This window comes from Leptonychotes weddellii, chromosome 10 (assembly GCF_054177405.1).
Source record: "Leptonychotes weddellii isolate Sample4059 chromosome 10, ASM5417740v2, whole genome shotgun sequence".
Lineage (NCBI taxonomy): Eukaryota > Metazoa > Chordata > Mammalia > Carnivora > Phocidae > Leptonychotes > Leptonychotes weddellii.
The window spans coordinates 78,162,030-78,181,063 of NC_138378.1; the positions used below are offsets into that span (position 1 = coordinate 78,162,030).

Sequence of the window (19,034 nt, forward strand, 5' to 3'; positions counted from 1 at the left end):
TTAGTCCCAGGTGAATCTGGCCGGGGCTTCTGCTTCAAAGATGGTGCAAGGATAAGGCCAGGCCGGCGCCCAGTGGTGGAGTAGCTCGCCCAGGACCACCAGGGAGCCACAGCGTGCTCAGGATCCTTTCCTGACCGCACCTGGGTGGGCATTTTCAAACGCGGAGGGACGAAGGGAGGGAGAGAGTACCCACCTTGACTTGGTGGCGCGCACGGGCTTTGGAGGGTCGGGGCGCCGCAGCACGCCGGAGGCATCCCCTCCGCGTTTGGAAGAAAAGGCCGGCCCCCCGCCCCGCCCCTCCCCGCCAAATTTAAGAGCCCTCGCCGAGCGCTGGGGCTCTTCCTGGCCAACAACTCTCTCTCCCTTTGTGCGGGGTGCTTCCCCCTCGCCTCCCGCGCTCCCCGCACGGCTGCCCACAGGCCCTGGCTCCTCTCCCCGGGCCCGTCCGGGCGGGGATCGAGCCATGCCCAGCCCGGTGCCGCGAGGCCGCCGGCCGCCCACTCCCCCCGGCGCTCGGGACCAGCCCCCGCGCTCAGGCGGTTCCCCGGCGCCCCAGCGCCGCCCGGCCGGCCCAGGCACACCCCGCGCTCCCGGGCGCCTCGAGTCGTCCTTCTCCGTCGAGGCCATCCTGGCCAGACCCGCCCGCCGCGCGCCCGCCGCCGCCGCCCCGCTGTCCGTTGCGGTCGGCGCCGCCGCGAGGCTCGGCACCGCTCCCTCCCGGTTTCCCGCGACGTGGCTGCCAGCCTACCTGGGCGTGGGTCTCCACCCGCCGTGCCCCCAGCCACCCGGGCCGGGGCTCCGCGTGGCTCACTTCTGCGGCTTCCAGGGCCTCGGCGTCACAGGTACGAGGTGCCCGGGCGCCCGCGACCTGGGAACTGGGCGGGGCGGCTGTAGCGTGGAAGCCGCGGCAGTGCGCACAGGGTAGAGAAGTCCCTGAGTTTGAGGACCACGCACGGTCGGAGTGGGAAGGGGCCCTATGACCCTTGACCTTGCCGTGGAATCCGAGGCCAGAGAGCGCAGAGACTAGACCGCCGCCGCACGAGGCTTCCCCCGCACGCACGCTGCGGAGGAGGGTGGAGGTGTGTGTGAGCGCGGGTGCGGAGCGGGACGTGCGGGTGGGTCAGAGGGGGCTTCGGTAGGCCCGGCCCGGGAGCTGGGGCTGCGGCGTGTCCCCTCAGAAGGGATTTATAGTCTCTCGCCCCCTCCACACCCGCTTCGGATAACGCTTGGTAGCGCAGACTCCTCGCCAAAGCAGCTCTCTTCCCAAACGAACGGCCCCGTCTTAGCTGGGAGAAGCGGCTCCTGCGGTGCTGAGGCTCAGCGAGGAGCTGTTAAGGAGCTGACAAATGCCCAGCCCCCGGTGCCGCGCGCACGGCTCACGTCCGTGGAGCTTAGGCTCCACACTGAACTTGCTTTGAGCCTGCTTGCATATAGCGCTCTTAGAAGGGGAACCTCGGGCTGTGGGGCGCAGGCACTTAAATCCCAGGGAGGATTTAACTGTTGACCTAACCTCCTCTAGCATTAACACCCACCTACAGGAGTTTTTGCCATTTTTGGCAATTTGATTCATGCTTCCCCACCTCCCCTTGAGGAAAACAGGAGCAAAGTTAGTGCAAGCCTTGTCAACCCATACCAAGATCGATGTAGCACAGTCTTACTTGGTGCTTACTCCCTGGGCTCTCCCCCTTCTGCATTTCCATCCCTTTCTGCTGGGCATTCTCCACCCCACCCCCATTCTAGGCTCTCAACCCTATCCGAATTCATGCCACTGCATCTGAGCGATATGCGCATAGCTCCAAGCCAATTTTCCCTAACTTCCTCAGACAGCTGAGCTCTGAATTGCAGTTTACTGCTTTATATTACAGTGATCTCATTTTCAAGTTAGTTTTTGCATAGTTATTACATTCATATAGTTGAAACTTCAAAATGTTTACGAAGTTAGATGGAGAAGAGTTTCCCTTAACATTCCTGTCTCCCAGTCACCTGGTTAACCCCACCCCACAAGCAGCCAATGATACCAGTCTCTTTATTCTTCCAGAGATGTTTTATGCATTTGTGTGTGTGTGTATACATATGCTCTTTAGGCTTAGAGCTGGCTCACTGCTCAGGCCTCTGGGGCACCCCAGACTGGACTCCAGCAGAGGAACTTCAGGACACTGAGAGACCCCAAAAGAGGGTTCGGACTATGTTTAACTTGAAGCAGCTGGAAGAGTTGGAGAACGTGTTTACAAAGCAGCACAATCTTGTGGGGAAGAAGAGAGCTCAGCTGGCGGCCCAGCTCAACCTTACGGAGAATCAGGTGGGAGCAGGGACTCCTGCAGGACTTGGGTTATACCTGGGGGCCGACGCTGCTCTCCCGAAGGCCCTGGGTGAGGTTGGGGGGAAGACATGGGCCTTCTTCCTCTGTGCCAGGTCACTGGGGGAGACAAGCCCTAATCACTAGCACACTCCCTACATGAATGATGAAAATAGTCCCATTTGAAACCACATTATGGGAACAATACATATTAATCTAGAATTATGCATGTTAAAAAAGGAGGTGACAATGAAATTATGTTCAAGGGACTAAATTTTTTTTTTTAAGATTTTATTTATTTGACAGAGAGGGATAGCAAGAGCAGGAACACAAGCAGGGGGAGTGGGAGAAGGAGAAGCAGGCTTCCTGCTGAGCAGGGAGCCTATGTGGGGCTCGATCCCAGGACCCCAAGATCATGACCTGAGCCGAAGGCAGATGCTTAATGACTGAGCCACGCAGGTGCCCCTAAATATTAAAAATAATAAACATTCACTTGACCTCCATATTCTCTTCCAGCCACTACACCATTTTTCTGCTCTTTTCATAGGCAGACTTCCCAAGAACTTGTTATAGTTCCTCTCTCCATGTCCTCACTTCCCATCTACGTAACTCATTCCAGTATGAATTCTTTCCCTCCCATTCCATCAGAACTTCTCCTCAGGGTCTCTTAATGACCTCCATGTTTGCCAAAGTCAGCAGATGCTTTCCTTTCCTCATCTTACTCCCCACTTAGTACAGTTGACTACTTCTCTTATTGACATGCACTTCTCTTGGCTTCTGGACACTGCATTCTTGGTTTTCCAGCTCTCTGGCCACTTCTTCTGTCACCTCTGTTGTAGGGTACTCTCCTCTTTGTGACCTCATATTTGTCGTCCGCCCCTCTAGCTGATCTCATTTAATCCCATGGTTTTAAATACCATCTATAAGCCAACAATTCCCAGGTTTGTACCTTAGCCCACCCCCTTTTTTTTCCTCCCCTCTCTCGCATGTACATCTACCTAACTTCTTGAGGTCTCCACTTGGATGTCTCTGGGTAGGCATTTCAAACTTAACAAGTCTAAACCTCAGTTCTTGACTTTTTTTCTCTCCAGATCTGTTCCTTTCCCTACTCATGGCCCCACCATCCGTCCGGTTGCTCAAAATACCAAGTCATCCTAGATCCCTCCTCTCCTACTTCCAATCCATCGCCAAGCCTTGTCACCTGTACCTCAAATACAGCTGGGATCGCTTCATTTTTCTCCATTGCCCCCAGTTCATCCTGGTCCCAGCTCTTTTTGGATCATTGCAATAGCCTCCCAGCTGTCTCTCTGCATCCCCTTTCATCCATTCTTCACAAAGCAGCCTGGTACGCAGTTCACTTGAGGTGCAAACAGGACTATGTCACATCCCACTTAAAAGCCTCAAAACTGATACTCCTTACCCATAGCCTCCATGGTCCTGGGTGATCTGGCCCCTGCTGACTTCTCCTACTGTCCCTTTCTTTACTTCTCCATCTCACTCTCAGATACTTCAGCCTCTTTTCTGGTCCTCAAACACCCCAAGCTTTCCTACAAGTTGTCTCCTGATCCAGCCTGCTTTTCTTTGTCCTCATTAAACTGGCCTCTTATCCTTTGAGCCTCAGCTTAAGTGCTGGTTCCTCAGGGAGGTTCAAACCCCCATTTGTGTTTTTGTTTCCATGTTTATTTGTCTCTCTCTGGACCCTAAGTTCTATGAGGTCAGGGACCATACCTCTACTGCTCACCCCGTATCAGCATCACTTAGGATGGTGCCTAGTACATAATAGGAGCTCAATAAATATTTGTTGGATGAACAAATGGTGTCTGAAATTCTAGGGAAGGGTGTTTTGGAGGAGATGCTTCTTTTAGAAGAAAGAGCAAATGTGGGCACTGTGGAATAGGGGAAACCGTGGGACTGCTGGTCACATTCTAATCTCTGACCATTGCCTCTGATTGTAGGTGAGGGTGTGGTTCCAAAACCGCAGGGTCAAGTATCAGAAGCAGCAAAGGCTGAAGCTGCCAGCTGCGTCTGCCATGGCTGCCTCCCAGGATGAGCCCTCCAGGAGCTCTGATGACAGCGTTCAGAGAGAAGACACGGAGTCAGGAGTGGACAGCTGAGGACTGGGACAGAGGCTCAACCTAGGCTGTCTGAGCTAGTTCTTCTTGGGGGCACTCACTGGAACTGAGCCTTTTTTCTTCATCTGTATAATGGGTGCACTGACAGCTTCGTCCTCCCAGAGCTGACAGGATGTCTGTAAAGTTGTTACAGTGTGCTAGGCCCAGGCCTAAGTGTTCAGCAAGTGTTAAGGTTTCTAGGACTCACCTAGAGGTGGGTCCTGGGGGTGTGGTGTTTGCACCAGCACCGGCCTCTCCAGGGATTAATCTTTTCCCGGTCTGGCTGTGGAGAAGAGGCCTCCTTGAATCAGTGTCTGGACCCAGAAGCCTCCTCCCCACCAGAGATGGTGGAGTTGAGAGCAAAGAGGGGGGAAAGGTAAATCAGTTAGCCTCCTACCCCTCAGAGTTTCCCAAAGTTTTGTTTGAACTGTTACCATTTTCAGGAGCTCAGCCCCAGCTGCCTACTTAGGAGCAGACATGCTACCCTGACTACCATCTTTTTCCCTCTAGCTACCCACCTTGACACCTCTCCATCATTACATAAAATAGAGCAGTTTGGCTCTGCCTTTGTCAAGGCAGGCATTTTGTCACAAACTCTCCTGTATTTCCATGAGACAGTTATAATTTCTCCCCCTTCAAGACCCTAACTCATGGTTCCCTTTCCTTCCCAGGAAGCTGCTCAGTTTCTAGGAAGCCTACTGATAGCCTACTCCTGTGATTGCTCTGGAATCAGCAATTCCAGAGCTGATTTCTTTAATGCTCTACATTCCTGGGCAGGCCTCTGTTGACGGTATTGATAATCTAGAATGGCTTCTGGGTACTGAGCTGTGCTAGTGAAAGAGGCCTGCCCTGCCACCTGGTGGTGGGAGAAGGCACGGTCCCCACTGCTGTCTGCAGTGTTCTGAGGGAGAGCAGAAAGAAAGTCAGGGAGCAGAGGTGGCCTTGGAAAAACCACATGCCTCCAAGTGGTGGTAGACCATCCTCTCCTAGACACTAGGCCACGGGCTTGAGGGAGGTCAGGGTCCAGCTTCAAGAGCCCTTCTCTCTCCCGGTCTTCAGGGAAATCCTTCCTAATGCTGGACCCAAAGTCAACTGTTAATCAAAGGGATCCAGCAGCATCTGCCTCTTCCAGCACCTGCTTCTTCAATTGACTCACTTTTTAAAAATAAAACAGTTAACCTATTCAGCAGTTACTGGGCTCTACCCAATCCCCCAATGTCACCATGAGACCGTAACAGAAGCAGATACATGTCCTTTCTCGAGCACAGAATCCATTGGAGGGCAAGGAAGTAAGGCATGGTGGTCAGGCTTGGCTGTGGGGACAGATGCTAAAAGTCAGTGGTTTCAGCTATGTGGTGTCCTGAATGAACAGGCCCCTCTCCTGTTACCAGGACAATGTACATATGCACACTCCTGCATACAATTTCAGGGGTCCTCAGACTTGAGGTCCACCGTGTACCCCCTAACACCACCCCTAGGCTGCAAGGTCCCTATGCCCCTGAAGAGTCTGAGAGAAGCACAAGTCCAGCTTGAAGGCCCAAGGAAAGGGGAATTCTTGCACCCGACCGAATAGGATGGATAGGTGCAGTAAGCTAGTCCCTCCTTTCTGGTAGATCAGAGAGGGTAGAAGTCGGCCGGCTGCCTCCCCCCTCCCCCCCCGCCCCGACACACACAGACACACACACACACACGCTACCTCCCCCCGCCCCGACCCACACACACACACGCCCCCGCCTCGGCTGGGTCCAAAGAGCGCTTGACAAAGCGGGCCAATGGGTGGACAGAGACAACAGGGCATATAAACGCGAAGTGGACACAGACACATCAAAACTATACCCACACCCATAGGCTATAATACACAGGTACGTACGAAGACACGAAAAACCGCACAGATGTAAAACACAAAGGCAGACCCAGTTGCATCCAGCCACCGAACCAATCGACCTAAACATGTAGATTAAATTTAGATTCGGACTCGCTAGGGCGCAAACCCTCACAGCCTCAGACACACACGCCGGGGGCGGGGCCGGGAAGGGGCGGGGCCTCCGGGTCGAGGCGAGGTCAAGGGTCAAAAGGCGGAGGCGCGCCCAAGATGGCGGCCTCCATGTGCGACGTGTTCTCCTTCTGCATGGGCGTGGCGGGCAGGGCCCGGGTCGCCGTGGAAGTCCGCTTCGTAAACAGCGCTAAGGTGAGGCTAAGGCGGACCCGCCGGGAGCCCCCTACCCTGTCCGGCCTTGGAGACAGCCCCATGGGATCCCAGGCCCGAAGCCTAGAAGCTCCTCTGCGGCTCGGACTCTGCGGCTCGGTCCCTACTCGCGGCCCGGGGGCTCCCTGTCTGTGCCTGCGCGCAGGCTTCCGGGGAGGTCACGCGGTGGACCGGGGTCTCCGAAGTCTCCGTGCGCGCGCCCCCTTCCCGCGGGACCCGGTGCGCCAGCCGGGAGCCCTGCTCCCGTTGCTCCAGGCGGGGCCGGGGCCGGGGCGGGGCCGGGGGGAGGGTGACGCCGGGCTTTTTGGGCCATGCTGGGGACTTTGCCTCTGGGCCGCAGGTGTGGTGGGCGGGGATATGCTGAGCAGAGGGAACTGAGGTATAAAAAGGCGTGGGTCCTCAGGGAACTTTCGGAGTGAGATTTGGAAGTGGGGTGTGGAGAGAGACTAGGACCCTTCACGAAAGGCCTCGGAATGCTAAGGAATTTGAAACAGAGCTCGAAGCCCGTGGGAGCATTTGAAGCGTTTAAACAGAGGAGTGACATGATTTTGTCGTTATACTATTTTTGTTTTGTTTTGTTTTGTCGTTAGAATATTATGTTTTAAAAGTTAATTGTAGAAAAATGCTAAAAATGCATGTAAGGAAAGAGAAGGTAAAAATCACTCATAATCCTATACTTATGCAAATATGTGGATATTAAAATTACAATTTTGGAAATCGCTGTTTGATGTAGCAGTAAATCAACGTCAATAAACCTATTTGTAAATATTTTTAAGAGCCGTTTCAGGGGATGGCCACAGCGCATTCAACCAACTGCTTATTTATGGACTTTTATGTTGTATTTTATTTTTCATCCCTGAGGTCAAAGGACTTGGAGCTCAATTTCTGTGCACACATCCTTTTGTTCTCTCCAGCAGAGTATTTTTTTCCTAGTTAACTTTGCCAAATTATATGTGCAAAATGGTATCGCTTTGTTTTCATTTACATTTCTTTGTTTACTGAGTAGTTTGAGTAATTTATCATGTGTAATGGCTGTGTGTATCCCTGGTCCCCCCGCAAGATGTCAGCCTTCTAGTCAGTCATCTGCCTCCTGCTCTCCCCAACCCAAGCTTCCATTGCCTTCTTTCCACTCCAGACACATCTGGAGCATTCCTCTCCTTCCATGATAAAGCAGCTCCCCTTTATCCTTGGCCTCCTCAGCCGCTCACATCTCTTATCTGCACACAGGCCTCTGGTATCCTTGATCGGCTCATAGTTTGATGGTGTCCGGGTTCCATCACTCCTAGCACACACAGATAATCACCTTCCCATGCACTGCACCCCCTATCTCTCAGCCCCTCCTCTCTTCCCTTCTTCCTCTCACTTCATCCCATCAGCCCCTCTACTTGCCTAATTGTCCTGTCCCAGCCTTCTATCAAACCCCACTTCTGGAAGAACGAGCTGGCCAGCCTCTCCATGCCCACATCTGATCTGCAGCTGGAGAAGATCACATACCCACTTAGACATGGTGACAAGATGGATTGTCGCAGGCTTTTTGCATCTGTATTCATCAAGTGAGACTGGGTCTGTAGGTTTTTTCTTTGTGCTATCTTCCTCAGGTTACCACATCAGAGTTATGCTTGTTTTTTAGTAAAATGGAGGAGCTTTCCATTTTTTCTCTGTTACTGAGTAGTTTAAATAGCATGAGAATTACTTATTCTTTGGCTTGAGAGAGGTGGCTCATGAACCATATGGACCTCACATGGTTGTTTGGACTATTTTCTCTATTGCTTCTCTGGATATTGGCAGGAGTGATCTTTCAAAAATTTACCAATTACTGTGCCAGGGACAGGACCATTCGGAACATGATAGTGTCTGACCAAAGAGGATGGATGCCAACCAGAATGTCATACTGGTGTGGGTCAGCCAGATATCGGCACTGCTTCTTTCTCTAGGCTTTCTTCCTTTTGAATTCAGTTCTGGTAATTTATATTTTCCTAGAAAATTATCCATTTAGTAAAGCTTTTAAAATTTACTACATAGTCTTAGAATTTTACACAAACTTTTTTCTAAAACTTATTTTTCAAGTTGGAACTATCTTTGCAAGTTTATGCCCTTTGCATTCAGGTTCACTTTTCTCCAAGCCTGTTGGTGATATTAATGAGAGCTGCTTTTCTTGGAACACTCTTATGTTTGGGGGATGAGTGGTTTTATAAAGGAACCAGCTCTGATTCTGTTCCCTTTGTTTTTGATTACTAAATATTTTCTGCATTTCATCCTCTGGAAAGAGAAAGACATTGTTGTTTACCCAGTGTTGAGATTTGAGATTGTCAGGGATAATGTGGGTCCATGTTCATCTCCCTTTGTCCCATAGAGGAAGGCTATCTTTTCGTTTTGCTAGATTGGGTCCAGTGCTAAAAGGCATGGAGGTGGAGTTCCAAGAAGACAACTAAGGGTACATCAACGGCTTTGGCCAGGGGTTTTGTTCCAGCTGTCCCACTCTGCGGTTGGAGCTCCCAAAGTTGTTCAGGGTTGAGATCTGTAGCTCATGGGTTGCTCGGGGCCATCCTGGTCTACACATCCCTGCTTCTCTGACTTTGGGAGGTGCTGCTATCTAGCCACAGTGCCAGTGCTAGAAGGAAACAGGGAGCTACCTGAGAGGCCACATGACGGGACGATTTACGGCTGTGTCAATCAATCCATCCCTCCCTCCCTCCCCCTCCTCCTTCCTTCCTCTTTCCTTCTTTCCTTCTTTCTTTTCTCTTTTTGTGACAGTTCAGTGCTAGCAGGGGCAGCACCCCTCTTCTCTAAGTGAACCGTGGGCGTAAGTGCCCCACAGGACCAGTAACTGCCTAGGTCCTGAAGCTGTCTCCTGAGTCCCTCTGCACCTCCTTCATGTCTTATGTGATGTGTACAGTGCTTTAGACCAGAGCTCCTCAGACTTTAACGTGCATGTGAATCACCTGGGCATCTTGTTAAAATGCACATTCTGCTTCAGCAGGTCTGTTTGCGGGGGGGAAGGAGGGGCTGAGATTCTGCATTTCTAACAGTCTTCCAGATGATGCCCATGCTGCCCATCCATCACGTCATTTTGAGTAGTAAGGAGCTAAAGCTCATAAGGTACATTCACCTGGGCTGAGGTGCATCCTGGAAACTACCTGGTAGGTATTATGATAATATTTTTCATATACAAAACAGATGCAAAGAAGTGAAACAGTTGGCTCCAAGGTCACAGCAGGTAGTATTAGGGTTGCTGCTAGGATTCGTCATTCCTTTCAGTCATTCCTTTCCCTAACACTGAAAACTGGCTGGGTCCTGTGAGTACCTCACGGACCAGAGAAATACGGCACATTCTCCCCCAAATTAGGCCTCCCTCTTCTGTGGTATAGGAGCCCTCTGCAAACCTGAGCAGCAGCATCACTGCCAGGATCCTGGAGGGGCGCATGGGTGACACCAAGAAGACTGCCCTGTCATTACCAGCTCCTGGTACAGGAGCCTCGGTGCTCCTGCGGCCATTCCAAAAATTCTGCTCCTCTGGCTGACATGGTGGCTCCCTCCCCATCCCAGTCCCTCTGCTCTGAACAGGCTGAAAGAAGTGTGACTGAAAGTAGGTCAGAGCTGCATTTCCAGAGGAGGCAGTTATGGAGGGTGCTGACCTTGCTCCATGAACCCTCCCAAGGCAGAGGCCTCTCCTGAGATGGAGGCGTGTGGGGGGTGATGCTGGGCAGCCCTCCGGGAACCCTTGGAACTGGGTCCTCTTTCTCTCCTTATGGCCATCCTATTCCTTCTCTCCCCTGGTAGGGAAAAGGGCTGTTTGCCACACAACTGATCCGGAAGGGGGAGACCATCTTTGTAGAACGGCCCCTGGTGGCTGCGCAGTTTCTCTGGAATGCACTTTATCGCTACCGAGGTAAGCACATCTCGTCCACTCCTCGTGGCTGCTGGGCCCAGCTGCGTTTGTGCATGGAAGACAGTTACATTAGCTGATGTCTCTGGGACTTCAGGTGTTGGGAGAAAAGTTCATCTTCCCTTGGAGAACCGTGCCTGAGAGCCATGCTTGTCTCTAGTCTCAGGGCATTTGGGGAGTGAGCGGTTGAGGGGCTCTTCCAGCCTGCTCCCTGGGGGCACTGTCCCTCAGGTGGAACTCAGTCTGAGCCAGAGTATAAGGGCCTGGGTGTCATGCTAAAGGGCTCTGTGCCGAAGTGCAGCCCTCCACCAAGAGGAGGCCACGTGCCCTTTGGTCAAAACAGGTGGAGTTAGGGGTCAGAAGCAAGTAGGATGCCCTTATCTTTTCCAGCCACATGCTTTTTTCACACTTTTCTTAGGCTAGAGACAAACATGAAAGGAGGGTCAATTGGCTGCAGAATGTGGGGAAAGTGCAGTCTGGGGGCTAGGAGGGAAGCTCTACAGACTAAGTCCCATTGGGAAAGCGGGGAGTGCCTGACAGAAGGGATGGGACTCCAGAGAGGGAAGAAAACCAGTCTGCCTTGGAATGCATGTGAAATTATTCACTCATTCTGTTCTTTAACACAGTCGTTCATTCACTTACTTCCCAAATGTTTGTTGAGCACCTACTGTGTGCCAGCCACTATTTTTAGCCCTGGGGATACTGCTGTGAACAAGACAAAACATGGCCCCTGCTCTAAAGACACTCACATTGTCCTGTGTGGCTCTCTCCCTCAGCCTGTGATCACTGCCTTCGGGCACTGGAGAAGGCAGAGGAGAATGCCCAGAGGCTGACTGGGAAGCCAGGCCAGGTTCTGCCTCACCCCGAGCTGTGTGCCGTGCGCAAGGACCTCCACCAGAACTGTCCCCACTGTCAGGTGAGCATCCCCAGGGAGTGCACCTGGAAGGGGGTGGGGGGAGGGGCCTTAGCTGAAGTCCTCTGTGAGGAGACAGGAACGACAACAGACCTGACCTGCTCGGAATGACAACAGACGTGCTTCTGGCCCCTCTGAGCCATGATGGAGGGGAAGACATTCAGAAGGCTCCATTACTGTTCCAGTTATTTTGTCCTTCCTGTCCCAGTCCCACTGTCTAGAAAATAGGTCTGGTGGGAACTTGCCCTCTTCCCGGGAGCCTGGCAGGGGCTCTTCTCTCTACCTGAAAGCTCTCTCCTTCCCATAGTTTAACAAGGCTGGGTGCCCCTCTCACGTGCCCCTGGGGCACCGTGTGCCTTCTGCTTTCGTGACGCCACTGAGCTACTGCTCGGGCTGCTCAGGGAAGGAACGCAGTTAGCGGAGGTGAGCACCACTGAGGGATGTCTGCACTCCCCCCATGGCCAGATCCTAGGGTGTTGACCTCCACCCACTCCACCAGGTGGTGTACTGCAGTGCAGAATGTCGACTGGCAGCTGCCGAGCAATACCATCAGGTCCTGTGCCCGGGGCCCTCCCAGGACGACCCCCTGCATCCTCTCAATAAGCTGCAAGAGGCCTGGAGGTAGGTAGCATTTCATTTCTTCTTCCCTTTATCTTCCCTCTCTGCCTGCCTGCCTGAGACCAACAGAGGCAGTCATCTTTCGGAAATTGCCATCCCACAGGTTTTTCCTCCATCTTAAGGTTAAACAGAGGTCACATCACCTTCAATGTGAGCCGCCAGTCCCACCAACCTCAGCATTTTACACACTCCCAGGAAGAGCCCCATTGCGCCCATAGGGATGTAAAGGCCTGCCCACGTCCTTGCCAATAACTTCCTCTCTTTGGTTATGAATGGAGTGGGTAGGAAGGATTCTCTGTAGCAGTCAGACTGGGCTTCCCTGAACGCAGCTACTAGGGAGGGAATTTCTAGGCCAAATCTTTTTCTTTCTCCCCAGGAGTGTTCACTACCCCCCTGAGACGGCAAGCATCATGTTGATGGCCCGGATGGTGGCCACGGTGAAGCAGGTGAGCCCACCCGGCCCTCCCAGGGAGGCCGGTTCTGACCTCGTTTGCCCCTTGGCCTCAGTCTCCCCCTCACCTCGAGAGGGAGTATTGCTTGGATGCAGAGCTCCCCCTGGGCTGTGGAAATATCAGGAGCAGCTAACCATAGGTCTGGCAGGAGACTCTGATCTAGGAGAGGGCGTCCTGTGCGGCATCAGGTCATGCACTCAGCTTTCAGGCGCCACTTTCTCAGGATCGTGTCTTGTGTGTCAAGTGAGAGGAGCCGCTCCAACCCCTTCTATTAACATTGAACCTCCACAGCCTCATCCTCCTGTTTCTCCGAGTGGTGTTGAACCGGCTAGCCTGGCCCAGCTGGAGAGATGGTTGGGTGCGGGTGTTGGAGGGGAGGGAGTCTCCAGGCTGAGGAAGGGTCTATCGAGAAGCTCATGTGTGCTGATGTTTCCCTGATGGCAGGGGCTTCAGAATCACGGGCTACCCTCCCACCTGGGCACAAGGGGCAGCAAGGAGGCGGGTGTCCCTGAGTCCACGCATGCACATGCATGCACACACGGGCATATATGAATGTGACTTTGAAGTATATTTGTTCTGCTGCAGGCCAAGGATAAAGATCGTTGGATCAGGCTCTTCTCCCAGTTCTGTAATAAAACAGCCAATGAGGAGGAGGAAATTGTCCACAAACTCCTGGGGGACAAATTCAAGGTTAGGCTTCTCCTGTGATCCCCCCACCCCCAACAGCCTTGGATGTTCTGTGGCTGCCTGACAGGAGCTCCACATTTGGTCCCTTCCCACCACAGGAAGAGGTTAGAGCCTGGGGCCAAAAATCTATTCAGAGGGCCTATATTCCTGCCACTATTTAACTTTGTGACCTCACATGGACCAAGAGTTGAGAAGTGGGGTGATGACAGAGGAAGGAGGGGTTGAGCGCCCTGACATGGTAAGGCGGAATCTCATGATAGGATGGCAATGGGCAAGTCAGTTATAATGGAAAACGGAGGACTGGGGGTCCACAGGATGAGGGAGCAGCATGAAATAGGAGGATTTTAGCTGCCGATGTGCTGAGTACCCACTCCCACCCAAAGATAACACATTCTCACTGAAGACAGCAGACTTCCATGGAGAAGCTGCCTGAAGGCACAGGCAGGGTTTTAAGGGCAGCTGGGGTGGGCCTTCCTACATTCATTTTGAGGAGAGGAGGTGGGGAGTCAAGCTGGTCCGGAGACCAGGTCAGGGAGCCTGGAAGATGGTGGTGAGGACAGACATTCCAAGCCACATTGCCTCAGCCCTCCTGGTACAAGCGCTGGAAAATAGGGAGGAGGGGCGCCTGGGTGGCTCAGTCCTTAGGCATCTGCCTTCAGCTCGGGTCATGATTCCAGGGTCCTGGGGTCGGGCCCCACATTGGGCTCCCTGCTCGGCAGGAGGCCTACTTCTCCCTCTCCCGCTCCCCCTGTTTGTGTTCCCTCTCTCACTGTGTCTCTATCTGTCAAATAAATAAAATCTTTAAAAAAAAAAAATTGGGAGGAATTTGGGGTTCGCCACCCTGGGTTGGAACAATCCACCAAAGTGCTAAGGTTCTTTGGAAATAAAGACTCTGTGGGCTTCCTTTGCCTTCAGGGAAAGCTCTTCTACAGAGCTGGCCCTTTTTCCTTCCCTCACCTGGTCTTTTGGGCCCTGCCTGGGTGCTAATGGCAAATCCCCACGTCTCTCCCTGCTTCCCCTAAACCAGGGCCAGCTGGAACTTCTGCGGAGACTCTTCACAGAGGCCCTTTATGAGGAGGCACTCAGCCAGGTGAGTGTGGGGAAGGTGGGACCAATGGCCTTCTACTCATTCCAGTTCTCCAGGAGCAACCAGGTCAGCACCTCCTACTTGGAGAGCTAAGCCAGAGCTGACTTGGTATGAAGTTGGGATGGGACTGACTCACAGAAGACTTCCCGAATGGAGAGTTATATCAGGAAGAAAAGCGAGTGGTTATAACCTGAGCACTCATTTTTCTTTCTCCCCACAGTGGTTCACACCAGATGGATTCCGGTCTCTCTTTGCTCTTGTTGGGACCAATGGCCAAGGAATTGGGACCAGGTTAGGAGAGAATGTTCCAAAGCTATTGAACTTGTTCCTCAGGGCTGGGGTGGGAGATTGACAGAGGAAGGTAGCACACCTCCTTTCAGGATTAGGTTGGGGTAAGGTATGATTCTGTGGCCGGAGAGCTGGACTGGACACAGTGGTGGGAGTCAGAAAGACTAAGGTGGTAGAATTTGCTCTTGGGAGCCCTTGGTCTGTTGGGGAAGATGGGCCCCTTCCCTGGAGAAAGACGTGGGCTTAACTTGCCTGGAGGTGGAGAGCCCTGTGAGCTGGGCCTCCTCCTCTCCACCCATGGATGCCTGGGACCCCCAGCTCCCTGAGCCAGTGGGTCCATGCCTGTGACGCTCTGGAGCTGAAGCCTCAGGACCGAGAGCAGCTGGACGCCTTCATTGACCAGCTGTACAAGGACATCGAGGCAGGTTGGTGAGATGGAGCCTTGGTCTCACCCAACCTCGGATGCTCCCCAGTCAGACACACAGTCTTCCCCTGAGGGAGTTCTGACCTAATGGATGGGGAAGATAATCCCTCTGTGCCTATGGGAAGCTTCAGATCTATCCACAGGACACGTAGATAAGCCATGACCCTGAGATCCATACAGAGGCTCGATGCTGGGGGTGGGGGGTCCTGGACAAGTAAGGTGATATGTACAGAAAAGCTCGTGCCTCCAAGAAGCAAGTTCAGGGGAACTGGTAGTGACCAGGTGGCAAGACAGGAGAGCCAGTGCTATCCTCATAAGCCTGGGTTCCTTTGCCCCCCAATAACAGCTGCATATTACTGTCTTACAGCAACTGGCGAGTTTCTTAACTGTGAAGGATCTGGCCTCTTTGTGCTTCAGAGCTGCTGTGAGTCCCGGTGTTGAGGAGGGGTGGCCCCTTGTAGGCTGGTGGAGAGGAGTCTGGGAGCAGGATTAGGTCTGAGCTTCCTTGGGGATTCTCCTGGGCCTTTTCGTTCCATCATTTTCTCATTCGTTCATTCACTGGACTTAATATATGTGTATACATAAAACCTTCCAGTGGGCCCGGCCCTGTGCTAAGGCAGGACACGGAGTTTTGATTCTTGCAAACGGAAGCCTTGGTTTTGCACCACCATTGCCCTGCCAGGTTTGGGAGGGGAGTGTTGTGAGGGCCTGGGAGGGCTAGAAGGCGAGTCTCCTTAGCACCTGACGGGGAAGGGCAGAGCCAGCTCACACCATTGTCTTTTCCAGATCTCAGCCTCTCCCACTCTGGTTTCCTCACTGTAAGCCCCCCTCCCAGGCCATGGGGCCATTCTGCCCCTCCCAAACTAGGCTTGCAGAGGGCCTGGCTCAACTGTGGCAGGACTGAGTTCAGTGGTCGGGCATGGCCATTCCTTTCACAGCCCCATCCCTCCCTTTGTGGGATACTGGAAACAATGGAGAATCAAGTTGCCCAGGGCCGAGGACAGCAGGGGCAGGGATGGCAGGTGGGAGGGGGTGGGAAGAGGGAGTGCATTTTGCATTTGTGCTTGTGCTGTGTGGTCTTCAGGAAAGAGCACTGGACAGGATGTTGGGAAACTTGGGTGCCAGGACCTGCACGGCCCTAGCGGGGGTCAGAGAAGAAGGAAGGATGGGAGCCGGTGCTCTGCAAGGCTATTACTTTTGTTAGTCAACAATCCTTGTGACTTGCCTCTCATGATCCAGGTAACCACAGCTGTGTCCCCAATGCAGAGACCTCCTTCCCAGAAAACAACTTCCTTTTGCATGTCACTGCCTTGGAGGATATCAAGCCAGGAGAGGTGAGGGGGCTAGGAGCTGTGGGGTGTGGGGAGCGGTGGGCCTTGCACGTTTTCCCTCAGTACTGGGAGCAACAGTGGCTAGAGCCCCAAGTTCTGGCTGTTTGGTTGATCCCCACATGCCCCAGGGCAGCCATCTTTTTACCCATGATTATGCTCTAGCCCCACCCTACCTCCCCAGTTCTTCGAAAAATAACCGGAAAGCCTCAGAGCAGTGACAGAGAGACAACTATATGCCCAGCTTCTTCTTCCTAGCCACCTTTCGATAAATCCACAGCTTCTAAGAAAGCAAAAGATGGCTCTTGGTGGCTTGGGCTATGGTGTATGTGTGCGTTTGGGGGCTGTTAGCACAGTGCACAGAGCCTTGGTTGACTCTTCTTCCAGGGCGGGTAGCACCATGTCAAGATAACCTCTGACCCCAGTCACAGACCTTGGCCATTGACTGCCTGTAACCATGGCCTGAGGCTACCCACAGTCCCCTCTCCGTCTCAGACACAAGCGGTTTGAGCCTCTTGGCGGTGTGCTGAGGGCACAGGGAAATGGATGAGGGCTGGCTCCCGGGAGGTGGGGCAGCAGGTGGGGAGTCCCTATTCCCATGTAAGGGAGAGCACAGGCCATCAGACCCCACCTCTTCTGTGCCCCCCAGGAAATCTGCATCAGCTACTTAGACTGCTGTCAGCGCGAGCGCAGCCGTCACAGCCGCCACAGGATCCTCAGGTGCCGGCCGGGGCTGCGGTGGGCGGCCGGGCTCCCGGAGGCTCCGTCCTCATGGCTGCCTGACTTCGCCCTTCCCACCCTCTCCCATCCCCTGCAGAGAGAACTATCTGTTTGTCTGTTCCTGCCCCAAATGCCTGGCAGAGGCTGATGAGCCCAATGTGACCTCGGAGGAGGAGGAGGAGGAGGAAGAAGAGGAGGAAGGAGAGCCAGAAGATGCAGAGCTGGGGGATGAGATGACTGATGTGTGATGTTACCCTGCCTGGAAGGGGCCCTGCCCCAGACCCTGCAGGAAAAGGGGGCCTCCCCGCAGAGAGGAGGCTCGGAAGGAACTCCCCACTCCCCTTGCCTGCTTTCTCCACACACACACCCTCCCCCACCCCCCATTCCAGCTGTTTCTGCCGGAGGGTAGGACGGAGGCTGGACACTAGGCCCAGGCACTCACCTCCCACCAGACCTCATGCCCTGGACACTGCTGCTGAGTGGCTCAGGCCCTGCGCTGTCCCCGAGCCTCTCAGAACTGCCCCCGCACAACACGCGCGTGCGCACACACGCTCCAGGTGTGAGCAGCTGCAGCCAAGGTCAGGCCCTAACAGCGTTTCTTCCCCTTGGCCCCATGGCCATGTTTACCTGTCCACCTGAGGCTTCACCCCTTTCAGCCTGCTACAGACGGGATAACAAAATGGCAATCTGAGGACGGCCTGACCGCACTGAAGTGAAAGGAGGGGGGGTGAGCTGCCTCCACCTTCTTCCCCACCTCCCACCGCTGCAGCTGCTAAGGCAACTGCCTCCTGCTAGCACCGCTGGGAGAGGCAGGAAGGAGCAACCTGGCCTCCAGAGCACCTCCCCGGAGGCTCTGTGCCAGGGACACTGAACCAAGGGTATGCTTCCTTCTGTCCACCTCCTCACCCCCACTATTTGGACATCTTGGGGAGTGGAGATTAACCCCTTCCCCAGACTCTGGAATCTCTGTACCTTGTGCCTTGCCTCTCAGGCCCTGGCACAGTGGCTGGCCACATGGGGTATGAAGAGGCCTCTGCCTCCCTCAAGAGGGGCATGTGGGGGATCATCACCCCTTCCTCAACACTCTTTCCCACCGAGGACTCCAGCAGCTTGGCTGACACTGGGGCATGACAGGCCTGCGCTCCTTAAATTTGGATGCTCAAGAGGTTTCTCTGGGACCAGTTTAACATGGGACAGTGAGGGGCTCTCCTGGCTTCAATCTCCATCTTTAGGGTCTCCAGAGAGGAACATTGAAGTCTTCCAGAAAGCTAGAGGAGCTGGGCTGGATATTCTGACTTAAGCCCTGACTGTGTCACCCTCACTCCACCCCCCCCCCATTAGCACCACCCCTCACTCTTGGGTTGGATGCTATGAGAATTAAAACCCATCACTTGCAATTTCATTGCCTACCTTCCCTGGGGGCGGGGGCGCCACATCCCCCTGCTGAGGGATCTCTGGGAGGGCAGGTGCCCAGCGCATAGGCTGTCTTAGATCATGAGTCGGGTGGCGCCCCACCTGTGTGAGGCCTGTCGGGTTCTTACTCCTTCACAGCAGCCAGCACCCCCTCCCACCCCCGCCTGCCGACTGTCCTCAATAAAGTGTGAGTGGTGACAGGCCTCTGCAGGAATGCTTTGTGGAGAAGGATTCGACAAGCTGCTTGGGGCCCGCAGCAGTCATGTAGGTGGTGCAGAGGCACGTAGTTTTAGACCAGGTGATGGCAGGAGATGGGAGCTGCAGCTCCTCAGTTTGGGCTCCTCTCTGCACTCTGCGCCTACACTCTGCTGTGCAAATGTTTCTAAATGCCAAGAGCAAGGGTCTTTTGCAGTCTGGTGTGGATCCCCAGGACCAGGCTATCAGAGGAGTCTTCTCAGGGGACTGACCCATGGCTTCCTGAGTTCTTGAGCAGGAAGCAGGCTGTTTTGGGATCCAAGATTAGCAGCAGCCCAAGCACTGGTCCTAAAGGACCTTGGGCAAGTCATTTTCCCTCTGTGGGCCTCAGTTTCCTCCCCCTCAAAATA

The 19,034-nt window shown here is 53.9% G+C and overlaps 2 protein-coding genes across 3 annotated transcripts; both read left to right on the forward strand.

Annotated features, from left to right (window-relative positions):
• The first annotated feature begins 463 nt into the window (after positions 1–463).
• NOTO (notochord homeobox) lies at positions 464–4,787 on the forward strand. The gene is made up of 3 exons (XM_031020896.2): positions 464–842; positions 2,085–2,299; positions 4,252–4,787. Exons 1-3 carry the CDS (start codon positions 464–466, stop codon positions 4,408–4,410), a joined length of 753 nt encoding a protein of 250 aa, XP_030876756.2. The 3' UTR covers positions 4,411–4,787.
• Positions 4,788–6,479: 1,692 nt separating this feature from the next.
• Positions 6,480–18,633, forward strand: SMYD5 (SMYD family member 5). 2 transcript variants are annotated; one of them, XM_006749647.3, is made up of 13 exons: positions 6,480–6,595; positions 10,394–10,502; positions 11,276–11,415; positions 11,912–12,033; positions 12,407–12,476; positions 13,068–13,172; positions 14,197–14,259; positions 14,477–14,547; positions 14,863–14,969; positions 15,336–15,392; positions 16,208–16,302; positions 16,946–17,016; positions 17,114–18,633. In XM_006749647.3, exons 1-13 carry the CDS (start codon positions 6,500–6,502, stop codon positions 17,262–17,264), a joined length of 1,257 nt encoding a protein of 418 aa, XP_006749710.1. In that variant the 5' UTR covers positions 6,480–6,499; the 3' UTR covers positions 17,265–18,633. The 2 variants fall into 2 exon arrangements, with proteins under 2 accessions (XP_006749710.1, XP_081689816.1); XM_081833690.1 differs by lacking the exon at positions 13,068–13,172.
• The last annotated feature ends 401 nt before the right edge of the window (positions 18,634–19,034 follow it).